Raw genomic sequence first — 24391 nt, 5'->3', positions numbered from 1 at the left:
GCCTCATCCCCGGCACGTGTACTCGTTTGTGCCCATCAACACCTTGGCGCAACCTTCGTCCAGCCTAAACCCGATTTCTTTTTTACTAGTTACCAAAAATGCTGCCCGCTGTGTCAGTGTGCGAAATGCAACAACGTGTCGTTCACACTCACACCTTTAACGCACGCTCTCCCTTTCTCTCTCTCAGTCTCGCTCTTGATTTTTCGTACAAGGCGCAGCTTCCAAATGGGATGGAGGTGGTTGCGTGCTGTTAGGCACCTGGCGAACTTCACTTTGGCTTTTGCTTTGCTTCCTTTGCCTTCAATATTCGCCTGGCTGTCAAGCGCTTTTTGACGTTTCGCGTTGCCATGTGTTGAGTTCTGCGCGTGGGAGAGACAGCGTGAAAGCGAGAGAGACAGAGAGAGAGAGAGAGAGAGAGAGAGAGACTAGCACTGAGAGAGTGTAAGCTTTCACCACAGCCATTGTTTGCCTGGTTCGTTACCTGGCCTAGAGACTGCTTCTTTGTTTTTCGGACTATTGAGTGAGATTTGTGCAGAAGTCACTAAAAAGTTGCTCCTTGGTGTGGGTGTGGTTGTGGGTGTGGTAGCTGGGCGGTTGAGTTAGTTGTTGGTGCTTTAACTTGCGTGCCGTTTACTGCAAGGTTTTAATAGGGCACCTAAAGAAATAGTAGATCACTTTGATAAGCAATTAAGCACATTAAACTTAGTGCAGTTCGTGAATTTTGCTGCAGGAAACGACCCTCTTCAAAGATTTCAAGCATTTAAAAAGTTACAAAAAGAAAGTGCCCTGCGCTTTACTTATATTATAGTATAAATAGGACACTACTGCACCTGGAAAAAAGGAAACGTGCCAAAGTAGTTTAATTTGTGACAACTGGATTGCCCTTCTTTGCGATTCTCACGAGGCCAAATCTTTATCGTCCCCCTCTTTAAAATATTAAGAGTTAATTTTGATTATCATAATTATTATTTATTTTTATAATTATAACTTTTACTGATCCTTCTTTTCTGTTTACTATCAAATGACATTTTTTCTAAGTTTAATTTTGTAGTAACTGAAACTTTTAATAATTACAGGGTATCTTTATATCGAACAGCTATTCATGCTTCATACATACTTGACTCTTTGATTTATATTTAAAATGCACTTTTCATAAAAGCAACTTTTATTACTCGCACAATTTACAGTGCACAATAACGACCAAATTTGAAAGATATTTCCGACTGTGCTTCTTTCTGCTTCTGTTCTTGCTTCTGTTTTCATTGTAAAAGTAACGAATGTAGCAAACGAAACGAAAACAAATACATGAAAGAAATCCTCTGAAAAAGCACACGGGACGGAGTCTACGGCTGCGGCTACGTTTACAGTAAAATAACAAAATCCAAACAACGCAAACTTTTGAGTGCAAACCCAACAAAACCAGAGACTGAAACTGAGACTGCGACTGAGCCCGTAAACCGCGATTCTAGACAGAGCTTTAATTTTTACTCGCCAATCAGTCGCCTGTCTAGGAGGGGTAGGGGGGGGGGGGTGGGCTAAAGGGAAGTGGTGGGAAAGTCGCGCTCACTTCGTTGCGTATTCGGGCCCGATTTAGTTGACTGACAAAGCCTACATTTTGGGGAAAAGCTCTGGGCCCGAGCACGAATGCGACCACGAGAAAGTTGGTCCCAAGTAGTCAGAGAAGTGGAGCCACACGGTCCAGACGGGACGCTCCGCAGCAATACAGCAAAATCGCGCACCTTGGAAACGCAAAAGCAGAGAATAAGAAAAAAAAAAAAAAGAAAATTAAATTCCACAAAAATATTTAATTTCAAAAGTGTTTAAGCCATGGCAAACGCCAAAGGCAATTGTGATTTGGGAGCGCAATTTGTGCGCCGTTAAGTGTAGGTTGAGAATGCACAAAATATGTAGATACATTGTGGAGCCTGGAGCCATGTGCACAGCATCAGCATCAGCATCAGCAGCAGCAGCAATGGGAATGCCCAGCGGATCTCTATAAAAATCAAAGTAATGTGCACGAAAAAAATCCAGCAAATGAAACAGTTTTTTGTAACAGAAAATAACCTTGAGTGCGAGATCCATAACTCCTTATTCAATAACAAAAACTGAAGCGCCGTGCACGAGTGCGTGTGCACCGAAAACACGGCCGTACAACATGGCGTATGGGTAATGAATGTCAGTGAATGTGCACGACATATGCAGTAAATGTGCGAGGCAGCGGTGTTTAAATATTGCATTATGCACACACTGTGCGCGTGTGTGTGGCATGCCACTTGTCTGTGTGTGCATGTGTGAATGTCTGCATGTGCTTGAGCTAGTGTATTGATGTGTGTTGTGTTTGTGATGGTGCCAAATGAAATATTAAGCCAATTAATTCACGTATATGCTCTAACTCGTATTTATGTGGCATTCGACAACAATATTAACAACAACAACAACAACAACAACAACAACAGCAACAATAACAACAGCAACGGCAACCACAACAACAACATGTTCGATGACGCATTCTAGAGTAGGGCAGAAGGTTAAATTACTACGGCAACGGCTACCGTCGAAATTCGCCACGTACAGCAATTCGGATTCGGAGTCCGAAAATATCAAAACCGATACCAATACCGAATCGCAGCACGCAACTTGGCGATTTATAGGCGTGCGACCAACTATAAGCAGTTTCAGCTGCCACCATCTTCACCTCCAGCTGCTGCTGCTACTCCTCCCTCTTTTGGTGCGTCGTCTTCGTCTCAAGCTGGCCAACAGCTCGGAGCTTGGAGCGCAAACACCACCCGCAATAACAAAGAGGCCCAGCAATTGTTGTTGCTGTTGTTGCTTTCGTGGTGAATTCGCAACAGACAACAATTCCATGTGCCATGGGCGAAACAAAAAAATCAAACTACAAATGTGACCAGAATAAAGAAACGTGAAATAAACAAATAAAAAAAAAAAATATATATATATATACATGTATATATTGATAAATAAAAATTAATAAAGATATTTAAAAAATTTTGCAAAATAATTACAAAGTACTAAAGTGTGTGTGTGCTGCCGCTCTGAGCGCAAGTTAACCAGAGAGTGGGAGAGCGTGACGCGCAAAACTCACCACGCATTGGCCTCTCGTCGTCGACGTCGACGACGGCAACATTGTAAAAAACTTTCACTCTCGGCACAACGTGGCGGCGGGCGGTGCGACAGCATCGAGCAGGAAGCGCATAAAGTGACACACAAACACGCAAACACACACACACACACACACACACACGCACATTCACATACAAATACAAATACAAACTGGAGAAAGCCCACAGAAACTAAACTAAACAACACGAATATCCGCAACATCAGCAGCAGCAGCGGCGGCAGCAAGGCAAAAGTTTTTGCATGCCAGCAGCTGACTGCTGCAGGAAGCGTGCCAGGAGGGCGGAACAGCAGCGGGACGGGCAGAGAAGCCACCAGTGAAGCGGACAGTCCGGTTCTGCCTGCCTGTCACAGCCATTGAATAGGCCTCTTCAACACGAACACTGGCACAGGATACAGGCCGAGCACACACGCAACGCAATTTAAATGTATCCTTAGAATTTCAAACAGGTGAGCGACATTCATTGAGGAAGTAAAACAAAAAAAAACATCAACTAGCAAAAAGTTAAATGTTTATGTTGGGAAATGAACTAAAAGGCGAGCACAGTCTATTCAAATATGCAGATAATGAATGCACGAAATGTTTTTAAAAGAAACTTATCAGCAATACATGTCTTTTTTAAATTAGTGACATTTTCTTAGAATGTTTGTTGTGATATAAACGATTGGATTTATTCCGAGTCAATTAGTGTTAAATTTTACGAATTCCTGGTATTTGCTGATTTTGAGAGAAGAAATATTCTAGCTAATAAGGATAATAGGGATCAATGGGTAATGCAGATAATATAGTATAATATAGTAGAAGTTTATCTAGAAAAAATGTCATTTCCGATCTGTGTTTTTGAGCGCTTCATTTAAGGTAGCCTGTACAAAATTATCAACGCCTAATATTGACATTTAATTGGAATATAGATCAATCTATCATCGATATTTAGAGATTTAATGCAAGCAATCCATTAAAGTAAAGCCTATAAAATCAGGATAATTTATATATGGATATGATAAATTTACTGCTCAAACAAATTGTTTGACTCTTTTGAGCAGACTTTTATTATATTTTTTGTTTAAGGATATATATTTTAAATGACCCACTTCTAATATCTACGGGATAGACAAGATCGAGCTCTAGCCGGCTTTATGTACATATGAAGTCGGTTCAAAGTCTATCCCAATATTATCGTTAGTTTTAGCAAATGTACCACTGCAAATTCGTTAAAGATTTCAGAATGTTTCGTCATTTCCAGACACTACTTTACAAATGAGTTGCTGTAGCTGGAATTTGTCGCTGCATTAATCAATTGTAGTTTCAAACTTAACGAGGTGCTTTACCATGTGGTCTCCTCATTGTATCATTTATCATCCGCTTCCAGCGAGCTATTACATTGTTACATTGTCAACACAATGGAGAAGAGGAGAAGATGTGGGGCGTGTCTGATGGGTGAAAATTAATAACGTAACCGTTGCACGCTCACATCGGCGCATAAGTAATAGTTATTTAATGAGTTTTTGGTCGGAATGCTGGCCAAAAAGTTGTTTGGCGCCATGGCATTTAATTAAAATTTGCGCCTAATTAAACGTCAAACGCGAACCGTGCCGTGCAGAGCTCAGCAGCTGACAGGACATTACTAGGCGCACCAGGCGTATGAGTGATTTGCATTTCCTCTCTTCAATAACTGGCCGTGTGTGTGCGGCTGTGTGTGTGTGTGGTTGTGTGTGTGTTGACTTGTGCCAAACCCATTGCTAAATTGTAAGCGTCTATTTAGTGGCCTGTTATATTTGTTGTTGCTCGTTTGCATTTTGACTGTTTGCAATTAATTGCAAATTAAAATTGATTTCGTGCTGCGCAAATATTTTGCATGGCCGCATTCAACATTGTTAACTGCGACAAACAGATATGCGAACACACACAATATGCCCGCATTTGCATGCATTTCTATTAATGCCCCCTAGAGTATGCAATAGATTTATGTATTGCCTTTTTTTCTTTCTATTTTCTCGCTGTTCGCCTAACTAATTGCAACCAAGTCGTGTGGCTGGCCAATTGTGGGCGGCACTGGGCGCTGGGCGTTGTGGGTGCGGCACCGGCGCCAATTAGTGTGCAATTTATGCAAGTGAAGTTGTGTGCTTTAATTGCCATCGCACTGCCGCGACGCGTGTGCGTGTCGAGTGCGGTTCGGGGAGTGGCAGATGAAGTGAAGTCAAATGTGATTCAAATTGAGTTATGCGAAAAACGAATCGATAGCCCGGTGGCCATGGGAACTGTCGGATATTTCAGACAAACGTATTGTCTGCCAGCTTAACAACATGGCAACAAAGCCGTGTCCGTTAAGAGTAGTCGACTATGGGATACGCTGCATTTGAAATGACAGATGTGTTCTTGTTCCTTCAAGCTATATTAATAAACATGGCTATTAATATCCTCTCATTGGTCAAAATTCTAAAAATATAATAATATATCAATTTGCAATCAAATCTCAACTGACGCATCTCTCCCTTGGTTAGGTATCTTCATTTTGAATCATCAACTTCACATCCAGTTTATATTTTATACTTTTGTATACATCAAACTCCTGCTCTGCTTTTACTCAAACTATACCTGTATTATGTAAAAAATAAACTTTTCTAACGTGCAATTTATCGAGCAAGAAACATGCAAACAATTGACAATTGGAAGTTTTTTTTTTTTTGTAATAAAAACTTTTCGAAATTGTAAAAGTTTCCCTGAGCAAATCTTTAAGGTGTATGTCTTTCTCAGCAGCTGTACGCTAAACTGAGCTTTCACTGTACCTTGTTGTCGCGACATCAAAATGTAGAACAACTTCTGTAAAAACTATAACAAGGCTACACTACATCAGTGCATTTTTGATGGCTTAAACAAAGAAATGACAAAGACGGCGGCACTTAATTGGAGTATTGTCAGTGAATTGATGAAAGGTGGTCATAAAAATGCGGCCACAATAAACCAGTGAATTATGGCAAAATCAATAAGAAGCAAACGTTGCCTAAAAAGCGTCTGTTGCCCCACCCGGGCAAAGACAGAATTGCACAATCGACAATTTGACAACAAATGATAAACAAAGCAATAATCGTTGACTTGCGTGGATAATATAATATAATAAGCCCGCAATTAGTGTCATGGATAGATCTGATAAGGCTGCCGCCAACTGTAGCCCCAAAAGCGTTCAGGCCAAGCAATTGGCATTGTGTAAACTCCGGCTCAAAGGATATGCTGGTATAAAAATGTATAAAAAGCGAAAGGATAATCGACTGACTCGAGCATATTAAGCACGAGTCGTTCGTGGTTCTTTTCTAATTCCAGCTCTTCCTTAGCGTATCCTTCCTCCTTTTTTTTTGTATTTTTTTTTGTGTGCAATCAAATTGAAAAAGTTGTTGGGGCGAAGGGCAAATCGCAATTCCACTTTTATTAATATTTCCATTTGCCTATGCGAATTTCAGCTCTGGGCTCTGAATGGAAAACTACTGCGCACTTGACTACAAATCGTAGTTTTTTTTTTTTTTTGCTTACTTTGCTATATATGCGTGCGTGTGTGTGTGTGTGTGTGTGTGTGTGTGTGAATTTCCACTTTTGTTCATTTGCCACATTCCCATTTCGCATTCTGAGTTACAGTTTCAATGGCATCGCCAAGGCTGAGTGGCTGCGTTGCCGAGAACTTTCCTAATACAAGATACTTAAAGGACGAACACAAATGATGTTGTAAGGCGACTACGCCCCCCCCCCCCACTCCCTACCATCCCAGCACAGCTCTTGTCCAAAAGAAAAAGAAGAGGGAGAAAAAAACTAAAGTCTTAAGTGAATTAAGAGCCAAACTTGTAACATTTTCTTTACCTCGTTATTTGTGTTTCTCAGGGATCTCAAGGTTCTTTCATTTAATGAGCGACCCTTTCGCGTGTGAAGTGTTCGAGGGGCTGGAATATTGAGTTCGTAAATAAAAACGGATTAGTTTTACGGCACCGAACAGCGCCCAGTAAATACCTATTAATGATTTTCCTGCCCACCTGTCTCAGTTTCTGTTTCCGTTTCCGTTTACGTTTCCTGGTTGCGTCTAAATTCAAGTGCGCCGCCTGCACTCGTTCCCGCTCTCGTCCTCGCCTTATTTAATAAAACAAGATTGATTGTTATGGCCCGGCAGAGTAACCAATCTAGCCGCAAGCTCACAGCCTGGCATCCTGTAGACAGAGCAGACCAGAGAAGCCAGCGAGCCAAAAGGCAGCCACTAAATAATTTTGTAGAAATTCTGTGGTGCCCAGAGCCAGCTCCATGGCTGCGATTTGGGCTGGGTCAATGATAAAGCACGGGAAATACTGGTCTAATTACTATATATTTGCCTTTGCTGCGAGCATTTGTGTGCGTGTGTTTTTAAATTGATGAAATTGAATTTAGAATTGCCTTCGTATATATCCGCAGTTGGCGAGCATTTCAACACAATTTCTGCGCAGCTTTCTTTTCCAACTTTATTCAATTGGCCCGAACGATGCCGGGTAATTTCTTCTTGTAAATAAATACTTATGAAGAATTCACATGCATCAAGTATTTTTGTTTTAATGTATATTATGCTGAAAAGAAAATGAAATGGTTTCGTTTCGTACTAAACTGTGATTCGGATTAAGTTTGTATTAACTCTGATAATATATTTAAGACCGATGTTATTTTTGATCACAAGAGAGTTTTTCTAGTTTTAAGCTCTGCTACTCTCTCATGATTTATCCTTAAATTAGCATTAGATATCAATTTCTTTTTCGATAAAAAAAACGAGAGTGTACAGATCTTCAGCACTCCGAAATTTAAAAACCCTTGTGCTGACATGTGAAGCTCGTAAATGCTGAGTTTGTTGAAAATATCTTGAAAAGGAGAATATGTTACCATTATTTGCAATCGATTTTTTTATATAGCTTTATAATATAGGACGATTTTGATAAGACTTATGCCAATCTTAAGACGATAGCTTTACAGCTGAGCGAACAGTTCGCATAGAAAGTCGATTCTGGCTTTATCAACGACTGTTGATGCTGATCTACAAAATATTTATATACTTATAGCACCTTTTAAAAGGGCGTACAATAAATGGGAAATGATTTACTCGCTAATATAATCCATCAGAGCAAGAGAAATGGGACTTGTAACTATTTTACTTTAAATGGGAATTTATGGTATAAATGTGACACACGATTTTTATTTCCGAATCGGTTTATATATAGATATTATTATTTCCATATTCTGGCGGCCACTTGCTGCAAATTTGAGGCAGCCACGTAAAATATTGCACATGAGGCCCAAATAAAAGGCTGGCTGCAGGAATACGTTTCTGGCGAAAATAGAAAATACTATGAGCAGACACGAAGGCAACTGCCACGTCGCATAATTTGTGGAAATTTTTTCTAAGGGGGGGGGAGGGTTGTGGGAAGAGGAGTAGGTTAAGCTGGGGTGGAGGAGCCCAGCCTGAGACTCGTGCCTGGCTGTAATGCCTGGTTTTTGGTTTTTTGCGCCTACGCGACTGTTTTTCCTTTTGTCTGTTTGTGTATGTGTGTGTGTGTGTGTGAGCTATATGTGTGTGCGTGTGCTCGTCTATAAGCTGCGTGAGTTCTTGTACTCTCAGACATTGTACACACTCCATAGTTGTCTATCGTCTCCAGCTCGAGTGCGTCGCGCTAACCTGCACTCACGACTTGTTCAAACTAACTTTCGTGACTGGACGCAAGTGCGCTGTGTATCTGTATGTGTGTGTGTGTGTGTGTGTGTGTCCGACTGTCTGCTGGTCTATCTTTTGGCCCGGCAAGACTTGGCAAACGCGCCCATCCTTATCGCTTCGGCCGTCGCGCTTCGCCCCTTTAGCAAATATGTAGTTTCATTTGCCTTTTACATTTCCACATTTCCTTCTTGGCTCGTTTGCGTGTCTGCCCATAGACAGACGATAGCGTCGACCTACTCCGTGGAACGCCGCTTTGCATATTTATTTTATTTTATTTGATTTGGTTTTCTTTTTTCGTATAATTCCCCTTTCTATGTATATATATATATTATATTTTATGTCCTTTATAACGCGACGTGTGATTAAAAATTCGTAATTTACCAGGTTTTACTTTTTGTTTTTTTTTTTGCGCTCATTTTAGTATACCCTGAAGAGGGTATTATATGTTTGCATGAACTTTGTAACGCTTAGAAGAAAAGTTCATATAGCCATATTCGTCTGCAATCAGGCAAAACGAAGCTGAAAATTGATCTAGATCTATGGGTATCGCTCTCTCCTAGCAACTATCGGTCGGAGGATAAGGTTTATGTATGAAGCATTTCTTGATACCTTGGCAATTTGTCTACAAGGATATTGACTGTTCGTTGTTTCTTAGATTGTTTTATTTCTCTCTTTTTTTTTTTTTGAGAACATCGTTTTCTTTGTATCATGTTGCAGCCTTTTTATTATTTAGCGTAGCATACCTTGGGGCGTGCAGGGGCACGCCTGGGTCCGCAGCACGTTAGGGGCGAGCCTCCGCCATTTTGAGGCAGTTGAACGACTGTCCCGCTTTTCGAGCGTGCTCAAATGCTCTCTTGGCCCGTGCCTTGGCGCGTTTTTGTGTTTTTTTTTTCGTGCTTCATTAATATTTAATTAAAAAATCGATAGTTGACATGTAAGTTAGCGACGTTTCGTGGCTGCTTTTGCTGTTGTTGTTGTTGTTGTTGCTTGTTGTTGCTTGTTTGCTGCTTCTTGTATTCTCGTACACTTTTCAAATACCTTGACGTCTTAACTTATGCATATGCATTGCGCATATCTTATTACAACAGATTTTCTTTTTTGCTGCCAGCCACCTACGTGACGCTCCACTTTTAAATCCCCGGAACATGACACTTTTTTATATATTTTTCTTAGCCCTAAAAGAATATTGAATAAGGCATAGAAAAATGTGTTGCATATTTAACAGGAGCAGCGCAAAGAATCCGCCCTCAAAGTAAATGACCGGCCGCGGACTGAAAGCTTAAAGTTGAAATGTGTCCATTCAATATGCATGCCAGCTACTTAATATACGAAAACCTTTTAATTAAAACGGATATTTACATTTATATGGGTCACTTTTCACAACCATCGCTCTTATTTGGAAATGTATCAGCTGGTCTGACCAATTTGTGTCCGGCTCAACTGATTTACATACAATGCTTTATGTAAAACTCATTTCCACTTAATTTCCACAGCTGTGCGTGGATTATGCAAAACTGGCGCGAGACGTTTTTGTCTATGCTTTATGTAGAGCTTCCGAATTGATAGGCTTATTTTATTTGGGCCTACATAATATTTAAATATTGCACGTAAGATTGAAATTTAAGAGACTAAAGTTTATTATTATAGTAAATATATATTTGAGAAAATCGAATTAAAAGCAAAAAATGGTTTTTCTCCTGTTTTCACAGTTAAAACTTATTGCCATTAAAAAACGTGAACTTTGAAGCTTTTAAAATAATTACAGTGAATGCTCGATAAAGATATACTTGCTGTTGATCCTATTAAAGATCCATTTTTGAAATTGAAGTTCTTGTTAAGATAACGAACTCTCAATTCCATCATTTTATATGATGTATTCAAAACATGCTCTCTTGCTACGTATAAACAATCAATTTCGAGCACAGCCCTGGATAATGTGTAAATATTTCATCATATGGTTGATTAAAGAAGAGCATATGCAGCTATTCATACAAGTGAGTGTTCTCTGTAAATGTAATCCGTGAGTTAGTGATGCAGAGACATAGAGAGAGAGAGAGAGAGAGAGAGAGGAAGGGAGCGTGAGGCTTTCATTTTGGAGTGAAATTGTTTTTTATTCTTTAATGAAGGCCTGTCACGTGTTTTAAGCTGTCACCAAGTTGAGTGGGGTTGTCATTATAGGCAGAGAATACTATATTTCCACCAGGCACGTGTAGTTTCAGTGAACTTTGTTATTATTTTTAGCAGATACCCGCACACATACACACACACACACTCTCCAACGCACACACACACACAGAGAGAGACACAGCTAACCAATACTCGTAACTCAGAGTTTGGCTGGCTTAAATAGCCAACGGCCCTTGTGCAGGTAATTGAGCCTTAACATGCTCAAAGCTTATTAATACATGTAAAAGGGCATTATGTGTGTATGTGTGCGTGTGTATGTGTGTGTGGTGTGTATGTGTATCTGTGTGAACTTTATGGAGCTTTGCTTTGTTTGGCTTGCGTTTATTTTTGTTCAAAGCTGTCGTTGGTCTTCTGCCCAGTTGAGATTATTTATGTGACATAATTATCCCACTAGACGCAGGCTCTGACAGTATAAATCCTCTTGATAATCATTCGACTTGCGTTGGGTTGACAGTGTATGGCGATGCTGGGCTATCGGTTTAATCATATTTGTTTTTAAAACATGCTCCCCATATTTACCATCAATTTAATATATATATGTTTTGTTTTCGTATGAAATATGATATCTTACTTTTCCTAACAATTTTCTTCTGCTTGAATTTGTTGTGCAATAATTCTTGGATTTAATTAAAATCGATCGTAATTGAATACATGTCTTTATGATTGAAATGTTGTATAAGCTCTGTTTTTTCTTGTTAATATTATTTAATAATCAGTTCGGCTCGAGTGCATTGTGCATAACTCAACAATTACGTTGTTAGGGCTTACGCTAAGCTCTGAGATATTTAAGATTTATTGACATCAAGCGGAAATGGGCACGCACACACACAAAGCATTTACACGCACAGGCTGGTACGTGCATAGGTGTATAGTCTCTGCGGTGCGCTACCTTTTTGTTTTTACGCGCAATTAACCCAGTTACAAGTTCGACATGCCGCATGGCAAACCCAGCGGCTTACACACAAACACACACACACAGACACATCCTGCATTTATCATAATTACTTCCCAGAATATTTGTGCAAAGCCCTGCCAAAATAATGCTAAAAAAGTTGATGAATGCTCGAACCCCAGCAGTTGCCCGCACAACCACACACACACACACACACGCACACACACACACAGATAGCCTCCCTTGAAAAGGCGATAATTTAAAAAAAATGGGCGAAAAAACTCGTTGACTGCTTAATGTTTTAATATGCCTTCAGCAACTATTAAGAGGAGTACGCATTAAGTGCCGGGGCACATATAAAGCATCAATTATTTATAAATAAAAGCGCAGCCCACTTACGCACAAAGTATTTTATAGCATACTTCTGAGCGCCACGACACAATGGCGTCAAGGCAACAACAACCATATTGGCCCAGTCATAATTGCGCTTGCAAATTTTTATAAAATGCAAAAAATAACTCTGAGAATTGCAGTTTGGCGTCACGAGCAGCAAACAATGCGATAAGCAGCAAAATAAATAAAACAACGACAGATAAAATGTGCCCACAACATTCATGACGACAGCCCAGGCAAATGCTGTCTTAAACAAAAATAAAATAATCAAGTCGCAATGTTGCGACCGGCTGTGAACGACTGCATGATACCCGCTAGCTTTGTTCAAGGAAAAGAGAGAGAGAGAGATATACACGATTTGAATATCTGATGTCGATCGATTTTAAGAGGAGCTCAACTTAATGCCCAATTCCACTTCCTAAACTCTCGATATATAGATATAGATTTTCTCGATTTATCACGCCTCCAGTGGGCGTAATCATATAATCGTCTTGAGTGAATTGTCGAGAAGATGTACAAACGGAAATGTGAAATCCTAATATACTCTTTTCACATTGTGAGCGCCCATAAACAGCTGAGTAGCTAGGGCACAACGAACATTTAATACCCTTGTCGGCAAATAGAGAATGTTTGATATATATTGAAATTAAACCTTTAAACCTTAGAGTGTTTGATGCAGTTTATTCGATAATGTAGTCTTCTGATTTGACATACGCAAACAATCTCATCAATATAAACTCCTAATTCAGGGCCTAGTTTGGTTGTTAAATAAAAAATAAAAAATATCGCTAGCCACAATTAGAATACCCGTCGTAAGGGCAGTGAAGTAAGGAAGTATGCATAAATATGAGTGCTATGTACGTTTATAAATATGTTTACGTATGTATTTATGTTTGTACAACAGTTACTTTTCAAATCAAATAAAACCAGGCGACCATTGACAATGACAATAACAAAACGAGCATACAAAAAACGAAAGGCACAGTGGTACGAAAGCCCATTGCTCAGTGATGAAAATAATTGGCCTGGCTAAACTCTCGACTATCGTTCGTTGCGCATCATTAACATGTCTGATGCGCTTTAAAAGCCATCGATGGGCATTGCCTTAATTGATAGCTTTGTCGAATGTGTTTTATTTTTTGAGACACTGTGCGATTGCTGCCTGGCACAAGCCCGAGTAACAAATTCCAAAAATGTCACAATGCGCACATGAAAAATGTCCTTGGGACAGCGCCAAACGCCAGGCGACGCCAACCATCAGTGTGTATGCGAGTGTGCGTGTGTTTGTGTGTGTGTGTGTGTGTGTTCATTGTTGTTGGCTTTGCAAAGCAAGGTCATGAGTAAATACGTTAGAGCCTGGCTGTTTATTCTACAACAAAGCCCTGCCAAGCACAAAAAATAAAAACGAAAAACTCTCACACACACGCTCGCAATTTATTGTCAAATATACAAATGAATTCACACACATTTATATATATATATACACACATACATATATAGTAAATCGTACGTATGTATATATATCTAGCTTGATGCTCCTTATTGATACAAATGCACATATGAATTTATAATACATGCACACACACACACACACACACTTACACACTCACACATGTACATACCATATAGACATATGGAGCATTTGCTTGCCAATTTGCAGTGGAAACACATGCAAATGTGTATCCGTTTATCAAAAAGGACATTATTGGCTGCTTGTTAGGGCTAAGCACTATAGCTGGCCATTATGCATGGATATATCCGCCCCGAGGGGCAGCAAAATATTTAATCATAGATGTGTGAACAAGCTGTTATTGTTAAGCAGGTCCAATTTACGAGTTAATAGTTTCATCAATTTGCTGCAATTTTAAATGGAGAACGTTTTTAATATAAATATTTATTGAGCACATTTTGACTGGTATCTGCAGGGAGGCTTTATTAATGTGCATTTGCTGGAATCTGTTTTTTTCTTTTTAGGTCGAATTATCAATTATAATTGAGCATAAATTATAATTTGAAATTTATCTAACACAATATTAAAAGTCAGGCTGTGTCTGCAAAAACTGTACGTTCGGTTAAACAGGATGACAAATTATGAAAATTGAATTAAAACCAATATTGAAATATACTAAACTGGGCGACTAACAGATACGTTTATTTCTATTTCAATTTATAACTTTCATTTAAGTAATTGAATTATTTATTAAGCTATGCATATATTTTAAATTAGCCTCTGATTAACTTGGCTATGTAAATATTTATCGCAGATGTAGACAGCTTCAGAGTTCCTTAATATTTTAACATAATTAAAAGGAAAATATTATTATTATTATTTTATATTTTAATATTTTACACAGTAGATAAACCTCAGCAACAATATCAATGTAAAAGCTGGACTCATCGGCTAAGTGAGTGCCAAAGTGAGCATCGCAATTTTGGTCTATGAATTAATGAGCATCGCTTTCCGTTGCTATCATGCGGGGAAAAGAGTGCCAGGAGTGCGGGGGTGGGGTGGACTTGAGTTGTTTGGCCCAAAGTTAGCATATGCACATGCATAATGGAGAGCCTAGTTTGTAGTAGGTTCTCCTATTGATTTCGAAACAAAGGATGGCAACCAACAAATGGGCCATAGTTTTGCGTATGCATAAGTGAGTGTGTGCGCGCATGAGTGTGTTTTGTGTCTGTGTGTGTGTGTGTGTGAAAACATATGACTCTGGAGATTAAGCCATTGTTTGTAATGGGAACCGCAGCTAGGCGCGTGGCTGAGTTGCGGCTTAACGGCTGCGTTCGCAATGAGCGAATGCAAACAAAAAGCTGCGGTCGGTCTGAGTCGGTGGAGGGGGTAGGAGAGGGGGGTTTAGCCTATTTTCACTTGTTTAACTAACAACTAACTGTGCCGTTCTCTGCCTCTTTCACTCGCTCTCTGTGTCGCTGTCTGTGTCTGCTTCTGCTGTCAGCAGCAGCCCCAACAGTGTAATGCGCCTTGGGGGTAGTGGTATACCATACGACGGTGACCCCCTGACAATGAGCGCAGCTGGCAATGATTATGCCGAATTATGCGATCTTGGACCATCACGTTGGAGTGCACGCGGTTATGGTTACCATGCAACAGCAGCAGCTGCAAATGCGGCCGGCATCGGCATTGGTGGCATCGGCGTACCAGGCGCCACACAATCATCATCGAGCGTACCGACGGGCGGCTCAGCTGGCCTCAGCGCACATCATTTACGGAGCAGCGCAGCAGCGCCAAACAGTTACGAGGCCGAGGACATTGGCCTGGCCTTTGGCATGATCAGTCCGCCACCTGGCAGCGGGCACGTTCATTACGGCGGCAGCGCCGGCGGCATTGGCTCCCGTGTGGGCAATAGCACCAGTTCACTGCGTGCCGGCGGCAGCGGTCGCTCCGGTCTCTATTACTCGCCACCGGGCACATCGTACACAATCGTTGAGCGTCCACACTCGCCGCATTACTATTACAATTCGGCTGGTGTGCCCACGAAGGGTGGTTCGTTGCCTGGTCGCGGCTCAGCGTATCTCAGCTCCTCGCCCTCTAGCCACATGGCCGCCGGCACGGCTGGCACGCTGCCCACATCAACGGCAGCTAGCGGTCGCCATGCCGCCTCGGCCATGGGCAATGGCAACAAGAAGCGGGCCATATCGCCGGAGCAGGTGCTGCGCATGTTCGGCGCCACACAGTCGTCTTCAGTTCCTACGAGTAGCTATCACTACAGCAACGGTGGCACACGCGATCGGGATCGCGCAGGCCGACGCAGTCCGGCCAGCAGTCCGCCCTCGACAACGCATCAGGTAAATCCAAGCAATTCCATTTTTACAGCAGCTAAACGATTAACCTTTCATTTTCATACAGATCTATCGGGATCGCGATCGAGATCGGGATCGGAGTGTGCCCAACATACATGAACTTACGACGCGCACCGTTTCAATGTCGCGTGATCAGCAAGTCGATCACGGCTTCGGTATATGCGTCAAAGGAGGCAAAGACTCAGGTGAGCTAAAGGGGGCAAAAACTGCGATTCGACCTTGCTTTAGTTCTAAGACTTAAAGGAATGTGAACTGAAAGAAAAGATGACAAATACCATAGAAAATCTGCTTTTTAAGCAATTTCCATAAAGTAATTTTGTATGTGCGAAAAAGGATTCAAAAACTGTAAAAAGGCTTCAAGTGCTTAGAGCTTTGCAGGGGATAGATTTATTTAAACATTTTAGAGGCTATAAAGGGGGCTAGTCCACGGTCAGACAAGCATTGGGCAAAACCAATCTACTTTTAAAATCCATGGTCAAGAGAGTACAAAGAGGCCAAATAAGAGGGGGCTTTTTTGCCTGGGTATCCTTGTCAGGCTCAAGAGCACAAGACTTCGCAGTTCTCCAAGCTGCCTGCCATTGGATTATATTTACAGCGAAAAGCATATGTGAATGTAGCTTGGCAGAGAATGTTTGTATAAGGGGAAAGGGGGGCACGGAACTCCTTGACGTTTGTAGTTGATGCAATGTTACGCCCAGTCGATTCGAGGCTCAGCTGCTTTTCTCTCACGTGTGTGGCGATGTGTGGCACCTCAATTTGGCCGGAATTTAGAGAGCATTTCATGCAATTTAATTTTCAATTCGATTCTATTGTCTGTCGGTTTGTTGTACATTCAATTTAGTGCTACGAAACGCCAACAGCTTTGACATTTCCAAGCGCATTTTGCACCTGTCCATGACTCTGCCTGCAACCCCTGATGCCCATCGCACGCTCCACCACTCATTGCCGGGCATTTTATTTTTAACTTTCAACGTGCGACCGTTTTAAAATCGATAAAAAAAAAAATCTATTTAAGTCGCCCAGTCGCGTATACGGGGTCGTTTCATCTATCAATTTATCGTCTCCATTGACTCACACAATGTGAGCTGCTTCTGCTCGCTTTTCGGCACATATGGCCGCACACGCACACACACACACACCCAAATAGAAACCCGCTTAATGAAAAAGGCTTACAAAAAACAGACACAACAAATTAAGTTAAAATGCTTTCGACGAGAGTGCTTGGATACCCTGTATCTAGCTTCGTATACGTAATTACATTGCTTCTTCATAGAGATGTACTAAACATTAATGGTCTATGCCTATAACATTTATTTAATGGGGAATCAGAGAACGATGAACCTAAGGTGAAATATTTTTCCCATGTCCCTTATCAGAGTGCGCGTGTCATATGTTTAGCTTTCGTATGAGCCGAGGCTCTGGACTTCAATTGCGGATACCTGGGAAAGCTGTTGAATTTCTATAGCCAATTTGAAACTAGGCTAAGAATGCATTTAAGCTTAATATACGAAGTGATAAGAATACAAAGTCGACAACTCGAGTCAGTTATTGATGCTGGTCAAGAATATACATATATACTTTCCGACCGCATGTTACATACGTTCGCTTCGTTTGGTGATACCTTTGTAATTTGGTAAAGGGTATCAAAATGGGCCTAGCCGTGGGCGGTGCAGGGCGTGGTGTGGTGTGTCTTTTAATAAAAGTTTAATGCGCACCGCTTGCTAATTGATTTTTGTGTGTGTGTGTGTGTGTGTGCTTTTTTTTGTGTGTTTTATCGACAGGCTTAGGTGTTTACATCTCACGCATCGAGGAGAATTCGGTGGCGGAGCGCGCCGGCCTGCGACCCGGTGATACAATCCTAGAGGTGAACGGCACGCCATTCACCTCAATCAATCACGAGGAGGCGCTTAAGGTGAGCAAACTGCAAATGATTTTCTACAAAACTATTTTTTCAATATGTACTTTCAGTAGCTAATGTTGTTATCTAGCGCAAAATCGATTAGAGCACATTATGAGAGAGTAGCCGAGTCTTAGTGGGTGCTCGAACATAGCAAAAACTTTTCTTAAAGAGAATGCAATCTCACAGTTTCTTTAAAACGAGAAACAATTTTGACATATATATATACTTCTAAGTGGCTGCTTAAAATTCTAGAATTCTAGAAATTATAAGTTGCAACTTTTCGAGCGTTCACTGTATTTTTCTTACACATTATTAAACGGCAGTTTTTGTTAGAATATTAAGTGACTATAAGAAAGGATGATTAACGACAAGGCATGTCCTTCAGCTTGTGCTTGGACAACGACAAAATCTTCCTTTCAAAAAGATAATTTAATTGTACACTTTATTGATTTTTAATGTGATTTCGCTCGATAGGCTGCTTGTCTGCCTGTTAATAGTTGCGATAAGGGGCAATGCATTTGAGTAGCTGTAGGCCATCGCCTTTTATGTGCGCCACTTGTCAAAGTACCTAAATCGCAACCCATCAACCCCTTAGCCCCGCCACCAGGACAGCAACCCGTGGCCCTGGCGCTTGTAACCCCAACTCGCCCAAGTTAGACAGCTGCGCTGCCAACGCTGCTGACAACGAAAGTCAATTTATTGTGGAATATTTTATGTGACACGTTATGATAGTCAATATAATTCCTCATATTCCAGCAGTAGCTGGTGCCACTATGCGTGCCTCTAACAAAGGACATTAGACTAGGACCAGGAGACTAGAAAAGTCGGCGTATCGGGAACTCGGGGCCTGGCACATGTTGTGCCTTTTCCCACGTTGCTTTTCAATTTAAAATTTATTTTTTCGACAAATTTGTTTGTCAATAGTCGTGAAATAACTCGTACTTGGTCTCTAGTATTGTACATGTAGTTACCCACCTCCTCCGCCGTCTCTCTCTCGCGTTTCTCTGCTGAACTCGTTCTATGCTCTAAACGATTTTTGGTAGTTTTTTCTAATATCTTGCACTTTACATATATTGATACTGTTTGTATAAATATTACTAAACGAAAAACGATATACACATCATTGAACAAAAAAAAAAAAACACTAATACAAATATACACTGAGAAAAAATTGGCAATAGATTAGTCGCATTGAATTCACATTGTAACATTATTTTCTTAAATAGAAGATATTCATTTGATTTATTTTCAACTATTTCTAGAATCGTGTTTTTGTTCTCAATATGCTTTTCATTTATTACGAATTTGTTTAATCTGCCTTAAGCACTCAATAAACACAATCATTTCTTACAGTGTACTGCAATATGAACTTGTACTTTTAAAGAATTCAATTAATTGCCAAACTATATAAAAGATCTGGTTGATGGAAATGAGTTCTTAGAGTTCTTATAGATTGTGTGCTAAGCTATTCCATTAAAGACCTTTCGTAACTTTCAGTCACAAATTTGTCTTTAACCATCAACTGCAAAGTCAAGGCAAATTAGAAATTTAACATATATTTATTAAAGTCCTAAGGGCTCAGTACAAGTTACCAAAGAACTTCACCCAGAAACACATTTGTTTCGGGGATCTAACAATTTGTCCAAATGCCCAACCACAATAGCTATAAAACTCAAATGGGGTAAATTTTTGGGATTATTTTAAAACAAAACAAATGACATTTCGCACTTTTGTCCCAAACAATTAGAACAACTCGACTCGTACGAGTTTTTGTGGTGAGACAATTAAAATTGTAACAGCTAAAACGAGAGGAAATGGTACAGTAAAACCGCAATAAAGCGCACAATAGTACAGCAAAATGTCCGCCTTGAATTAATATTTTGTTGAATTTTAAATTTGTTTTTTTTTTTTTTAGTTTTTGGAAATTTTACATCTTTTTCTGCCACCCGCTTTTGGTTTTGGTTTGACAATTTTCTTCTCTCTTTGCTCCATTCTATCGTTCGTTCGTTTTGCTTGCATCTTCCGTCTCTCTTTTGTGTCTCTTCTATTGCCACATTTTTTCTTAACGCAGAGATGTGTGCAGATATTGAAATCGTCACGTCAAATCAGTATGACGGTGCGAGCGCCGCCCACGCTGAACTCGACGGCGCCGCTGCACGGTTTTGGTCCACCCTCGCGGGATCCAATGTACGCGTCGATGGCCCCCCTATTACCACAGACTGCAGCGGCCCATGCGGCAGCGGCCGGCGGCGGCGGCGGCGGCGGATCGGGTCTGCCCTTTCGTCAGACCTGCTCCTGGATGGATCGACACGGCCGTCCGGCCTCACCGCCCATGGAGTATGGTGGCAGGCGGAACGAGCGCCGAGATCGGTAAGCGGATTACCTAGAGATTATATAGACAATATATATAACATATGCCAATTGGCATCCGTTCAGGGTACGCCGCGTCGAGCTGCTCATTGAGCCCGGCCAATCGCTGGGCCTGATGATACGCGGCGGCGTCGAGTACGGCCTGGGCATCTTTGTCACGGGCGTCGACAAGGATAGCGTCGCAGATCGTGCCGGTCTAATGATTGGCGACGAAATACTGGAGGTCAACGGCCAGTCGTTTCTCGATGTGACGCACGACGAGGCCGTCGGTCAGCTGAAGTATCACAAGCGCATGTCCTTGGTGATACGTGACGTGGGCAAGGTGCCGCATTCCTGCACATCCATCGAAATGGAGCCCTGGGATGCGTACAGTCCAACGGGCACGAGGTAAGCAGAAGGCAAAAGCAATCATCAGCCAGGCTGCAAGCTGGTTCGATGCTCTGAAATTCCTATACATTTCTTACTATGGACCCTATCGAACCTCTTTTGAAAAGGCTTCTTTTAGAATGTAGAAAACCAGCCTTAGGAATCAAACTTTAAAGCAGGTTGTTGGTTCGAATCGTAAATGTAATCAACAACAAGTTCCTTTTGGTTTTCCACCCTGTTTATAACAACCAATCTATATGCATATACAATGCCAGCTATATTAATACTCGATCGATCTATGTGTCGCTTGCAGAGCACGCCGAAAAGGTCAAATCACGACCATGGTGGAGGAGAAGGCGCGCTCGCTGCTGCCACGTCATCATTTTGCAAGTCTTTCGTATTATATTGCCGAATATAGTGTGAAAGCAATGACCATAGATGCCTTTGTTGCCGTCTTATTAGAGATGTTAGATACGTACGAAAAGGTAAATACCACATCAGGAGATGCCTCAAGCCCAAATGATCGAAACTATGTCTATATATTTCCTTTCTAGCACACGCTAGTGACGGAAATTCGTGAGCTCGTTTTTCCGGAGGATCGTACACGTTACGATGAGCTTGTGTATCGCAGAGAACGCGATCCATATAGCGTGGATAGGCATAGGGTAAGATACAAGCCGCAACTAGACTCCATTTTGGCAAACGTTTAATGCCAATTCCCCACTTGATTCATTGCAGCGTAAAGGAGACTCCGCACGTGATTTGCCGGTAAGCTTTTTAGAAGATTTATTCTACGACACTGACACAATATATACCTAGCAAGTTCTGTGTACAACTAACTGTTAAGCATGTTCAACTTTTGTACGACATAAAAAAGAAAACAACTTAAATATTCGTCTAGTGTTTAGCAAACAACTTGAATACTCTTTTCAAAAATATATATACACACACTTATATGTGGTGTATCTACGAATATGTCCAGCTACTGTGTTTCGGAATATTAATTTTGTTTAACAGATTATTGTTGTTGTTAATTGTTGTCCTTGTTGTTGTTGTTGTAATTTTTTAGTTCAATTTTACTTTCGATCAACAAAATACTAATAAAAGTACTCAATACACAGCAAAATACAAAACACTTGTCAGATAAAGCAAAAACTTGTAGTTTAATTGTTCTTCGAGTAGGAAAATGTATAATTGTCTTTAACTTTCCTTTTCTTTTTTTTTTTTTGATTTGTTATTGTTTATGCTTTATAGTTTATAGTTTTGTGTTTGCTGCATGTCTCTCAATTTGAAACGCTTTTTGAAACTCGCTTTCTTTGATTCGGCTTCAGATTTTGTTTGGTTTGCAAACAAAAATCGAACCAAAACGAATGTCAATTTTTACTTTACAAAATGCAAGAAAAGAAACAAGCAAAAAAAAAACAAATAAACAAAAAATAATTAACCAAAAAGCAATTAAATCAACAAATTAAACAATGCAGTTTTTGTAGTTGCACAAATTCTTTTTTCTTCTAGGCATAAGTAGCAAGTACAGTTGCTTCAGATGAAGCTACAGCTGTGCATTGCTCAAATTATCGATAGTGCAAGACCTCGATAAGCATCGATATTGCGCGACAAGCCGTACATTGGTTTAGGTTTAGATATCTAAGCAACATGATTAATTGTAAAATATGAAATTCAAACATGTATAATCGGATTTAAGTACATATAACAAATTATATATATATATATCTATGAAGTAATATTAGCCACACAAAAGCGCACTTAAAGCATAATAACAAACAGCAGTCACCGATAAATCACCCAAAACTCTGCTTAATACATAACATGGCACTTATCGAAAGCAAAGCTTTAAAATACAATATACATATATATATACATGTTAATATATATATGTTCGAAATGAAGTATAGTTCGTGAAGAACTTATGCACTGATCACTTTACTCTCTCGCTCTGCGATCCTCTCTGTCGCACACTCTGTCTGCGCTGTCTATGCTCAGTAGATAGCTCTGTAAATCTGTTCTGGCCTAGCCCGTAGACCCTATTTCATATTTCGCTCTGTCTACCCCTCTCTCTCTCTCTCTCTCCCTCTGTCACGCTCTCACTGTCTCACTCTCACATTCACTCTCTCTCTCTGTCTGTCTCTGAATCGTATGCAACAAAACGTTCGTTCCATTCCATTCCCAACAGGTAACAGCTGACGACATGGAAGTAAGCGCCGCTACTGGACGCAGTCCCTCGTCGGACTCGGGTCTGGGCATGACCGTAACGGATATACATAAACGGTACCTAAACACTGAGCACCTAATCAAATAGACCTGACACACATACAACTACAACAACAACCAAGAACTGATCATTGCGTATCTGTATCTGTATCTGTATCTGTATTCGTTAACCCATTGATAGACCCGCACTACAGTTGCCCTATCGGCCCATGTCGGCGGGACCAATACTGCATCGTTCACAGCATTATCAGCCAGCAACATCACATGCAGCTAGCAACCAATCACCATCACCGCCACCAAAACCACAACAACAACAGCAACAACAACAACAACAACAACATTATCCACCACATCATACCTCATTGCGTCATCTGGGCGGCGGCGTTGGAAATGTGCGTCATCCTCACCAGCAGCAATTGGGACCAAATCAATTTAAACTCAAACAAGCCAAAGACAATCAGCAACAGGTCAGGAATTTGCGTGAAGCATCTAGCGTCCCATTGGCACCACTTAGAACTCTCACTACTCCAAAACTCTTTCCTGGCTCTGTTTCTGCTAAATACTTTCCAAGAACTATCCATAGTTTTTCCATTAGAACCGGCAAATAATTAGCTGTGCGAACAGAAATTGTTTATGTTTCATCTATATTGGAAAAGACTGAGTAAAACTTTCGAATTCGACAAAAAAAAAAAAAAAAAAACAAAAACAATAAGCTTTGAAAATTTCCAAATTAAACTAAACAATATTCATTTCTTTTTATTTTCAAATTTATCTTTCATATGCTATTTCTCTCTCTCTCTCTCTCTCTCTCTCTGATTAAATCCTTTTTATGCCTTTACTCTCAATTAAACTTAGCTCTTGATATCTTAATAACTCTGGTTTATTTTATCTGCTCTGCTCTTTCTCTCTGCTTTATTAACTTAATTTGTATTGCATATATAAGAAAAATTGACATTCGGATCTAAATCGGCGCGTCTCGAGCCGCTATATTGTGTGTTGTCTCTTGTCTTGTGTGTTTTTTTTTTAGTTTTATTTATTTTTTGTATTCTGTCCCTTGACATTTCTATATGTGTGTGCTCTTTTGAAGAGGACTTCTTTTCATGTTTTGTGTATGTCTAATTGTGCAATTGTTTAATGTTCTTTAAGTTTATATTTTTCTGTTGTCCAATTGGCTGCTAATTGTCGTAGTTTAATTGACCAAATAATTGAAAAGGCCTTTTGAAATTGGCTATTGTTGTTATGCATAAACGCAAAGAAAATCTCAAAAATGATTTTTTCGCTTTTCTGTCTCCGGCTTAGGAATACGGCTGTGATGAGCATAGAACTCGCCGGGGCAGCGAAACCCTATTACCGGAATATGAACAAGATGCGGTGAGTAACCAAAACAAG

At 40.5% G+C, this 24391-nt stretch overlaps 1 protein-coding gene across 5 annotated transcripts in view; it reads left to right on the top strand.

Moving 5' to 3' along the window:
• Nucleotides 1–2417: 2417 nt before the first annotated feature.
• The window catches only part of dysc (whirlin protein dyschronic), a 35137-nt gene continuing 13163 nt past the window's right edge, over nt 2418–24391 (top strand). For 2 of the 5 annotated variants that reach the window (XM_070207918.1, XM_032434545.2), the window contains exons 1-12: nt 2418–3588; nt 15273–16122; nt 16184–16322; nt 17919–18049; nt 20109–20407; nt 20474–20794; nt 21087–21258; nt 21328–21438; nt 21512–21541; nt 22965–23059; nt 23184–23469; nt 24302–24373. In XM_070207918.1, coding sequence (XP_070064019.1) covers nt 15292–16122; nt 16184–16322; nt 17919–18049; nt 20109–20407; nt 20474–20794; nt 21087–21258; nt 21328–21438; nt 21512–21541; nt 22965–23059; nt 23184–23469; nt 24302–24373 — 2487 coding nt within the window. In that variant the 5' untranslated portion in view covers nt 2418–3588; nt 15273–15291. The remainder of the gene's footprint in view (nt 3589–15272; nt 16123–16183; nt 16323–17918; nt 18050–20108; nt 20408–20473; nt 20795–21086; nt 21259–21327; nt 21439–21511; nt 21542–22964; nt 23060–23183; nt 23470–24301; nt 24374–24391) is intronic. The other 3 variants (XM_032434553.2, XM_070207917.1, XM_070207916.1) reach the window with 3 other exon arrangements.

Source organism: Drosophila virilis, chromosome 3, assembly GCF_030788295.1.
Source record: "Drosophila virilis strain 15010-1051.87 chromosome 3, Dvir_AGI_RSII-ME, whole genome shotgun sequence".
In the NCBI taxonomy this organism is placed as follows: Eukaryota; Metazoa; Arthropoda; class Insecta; order Diptera; family Drosophilidae; genus Drosophila; species Drosophila virilis.
Note: the sequence above shows the minus strand (reverse complement) of the source record. Positions and strands in the feature narration are given on the sequence as shown.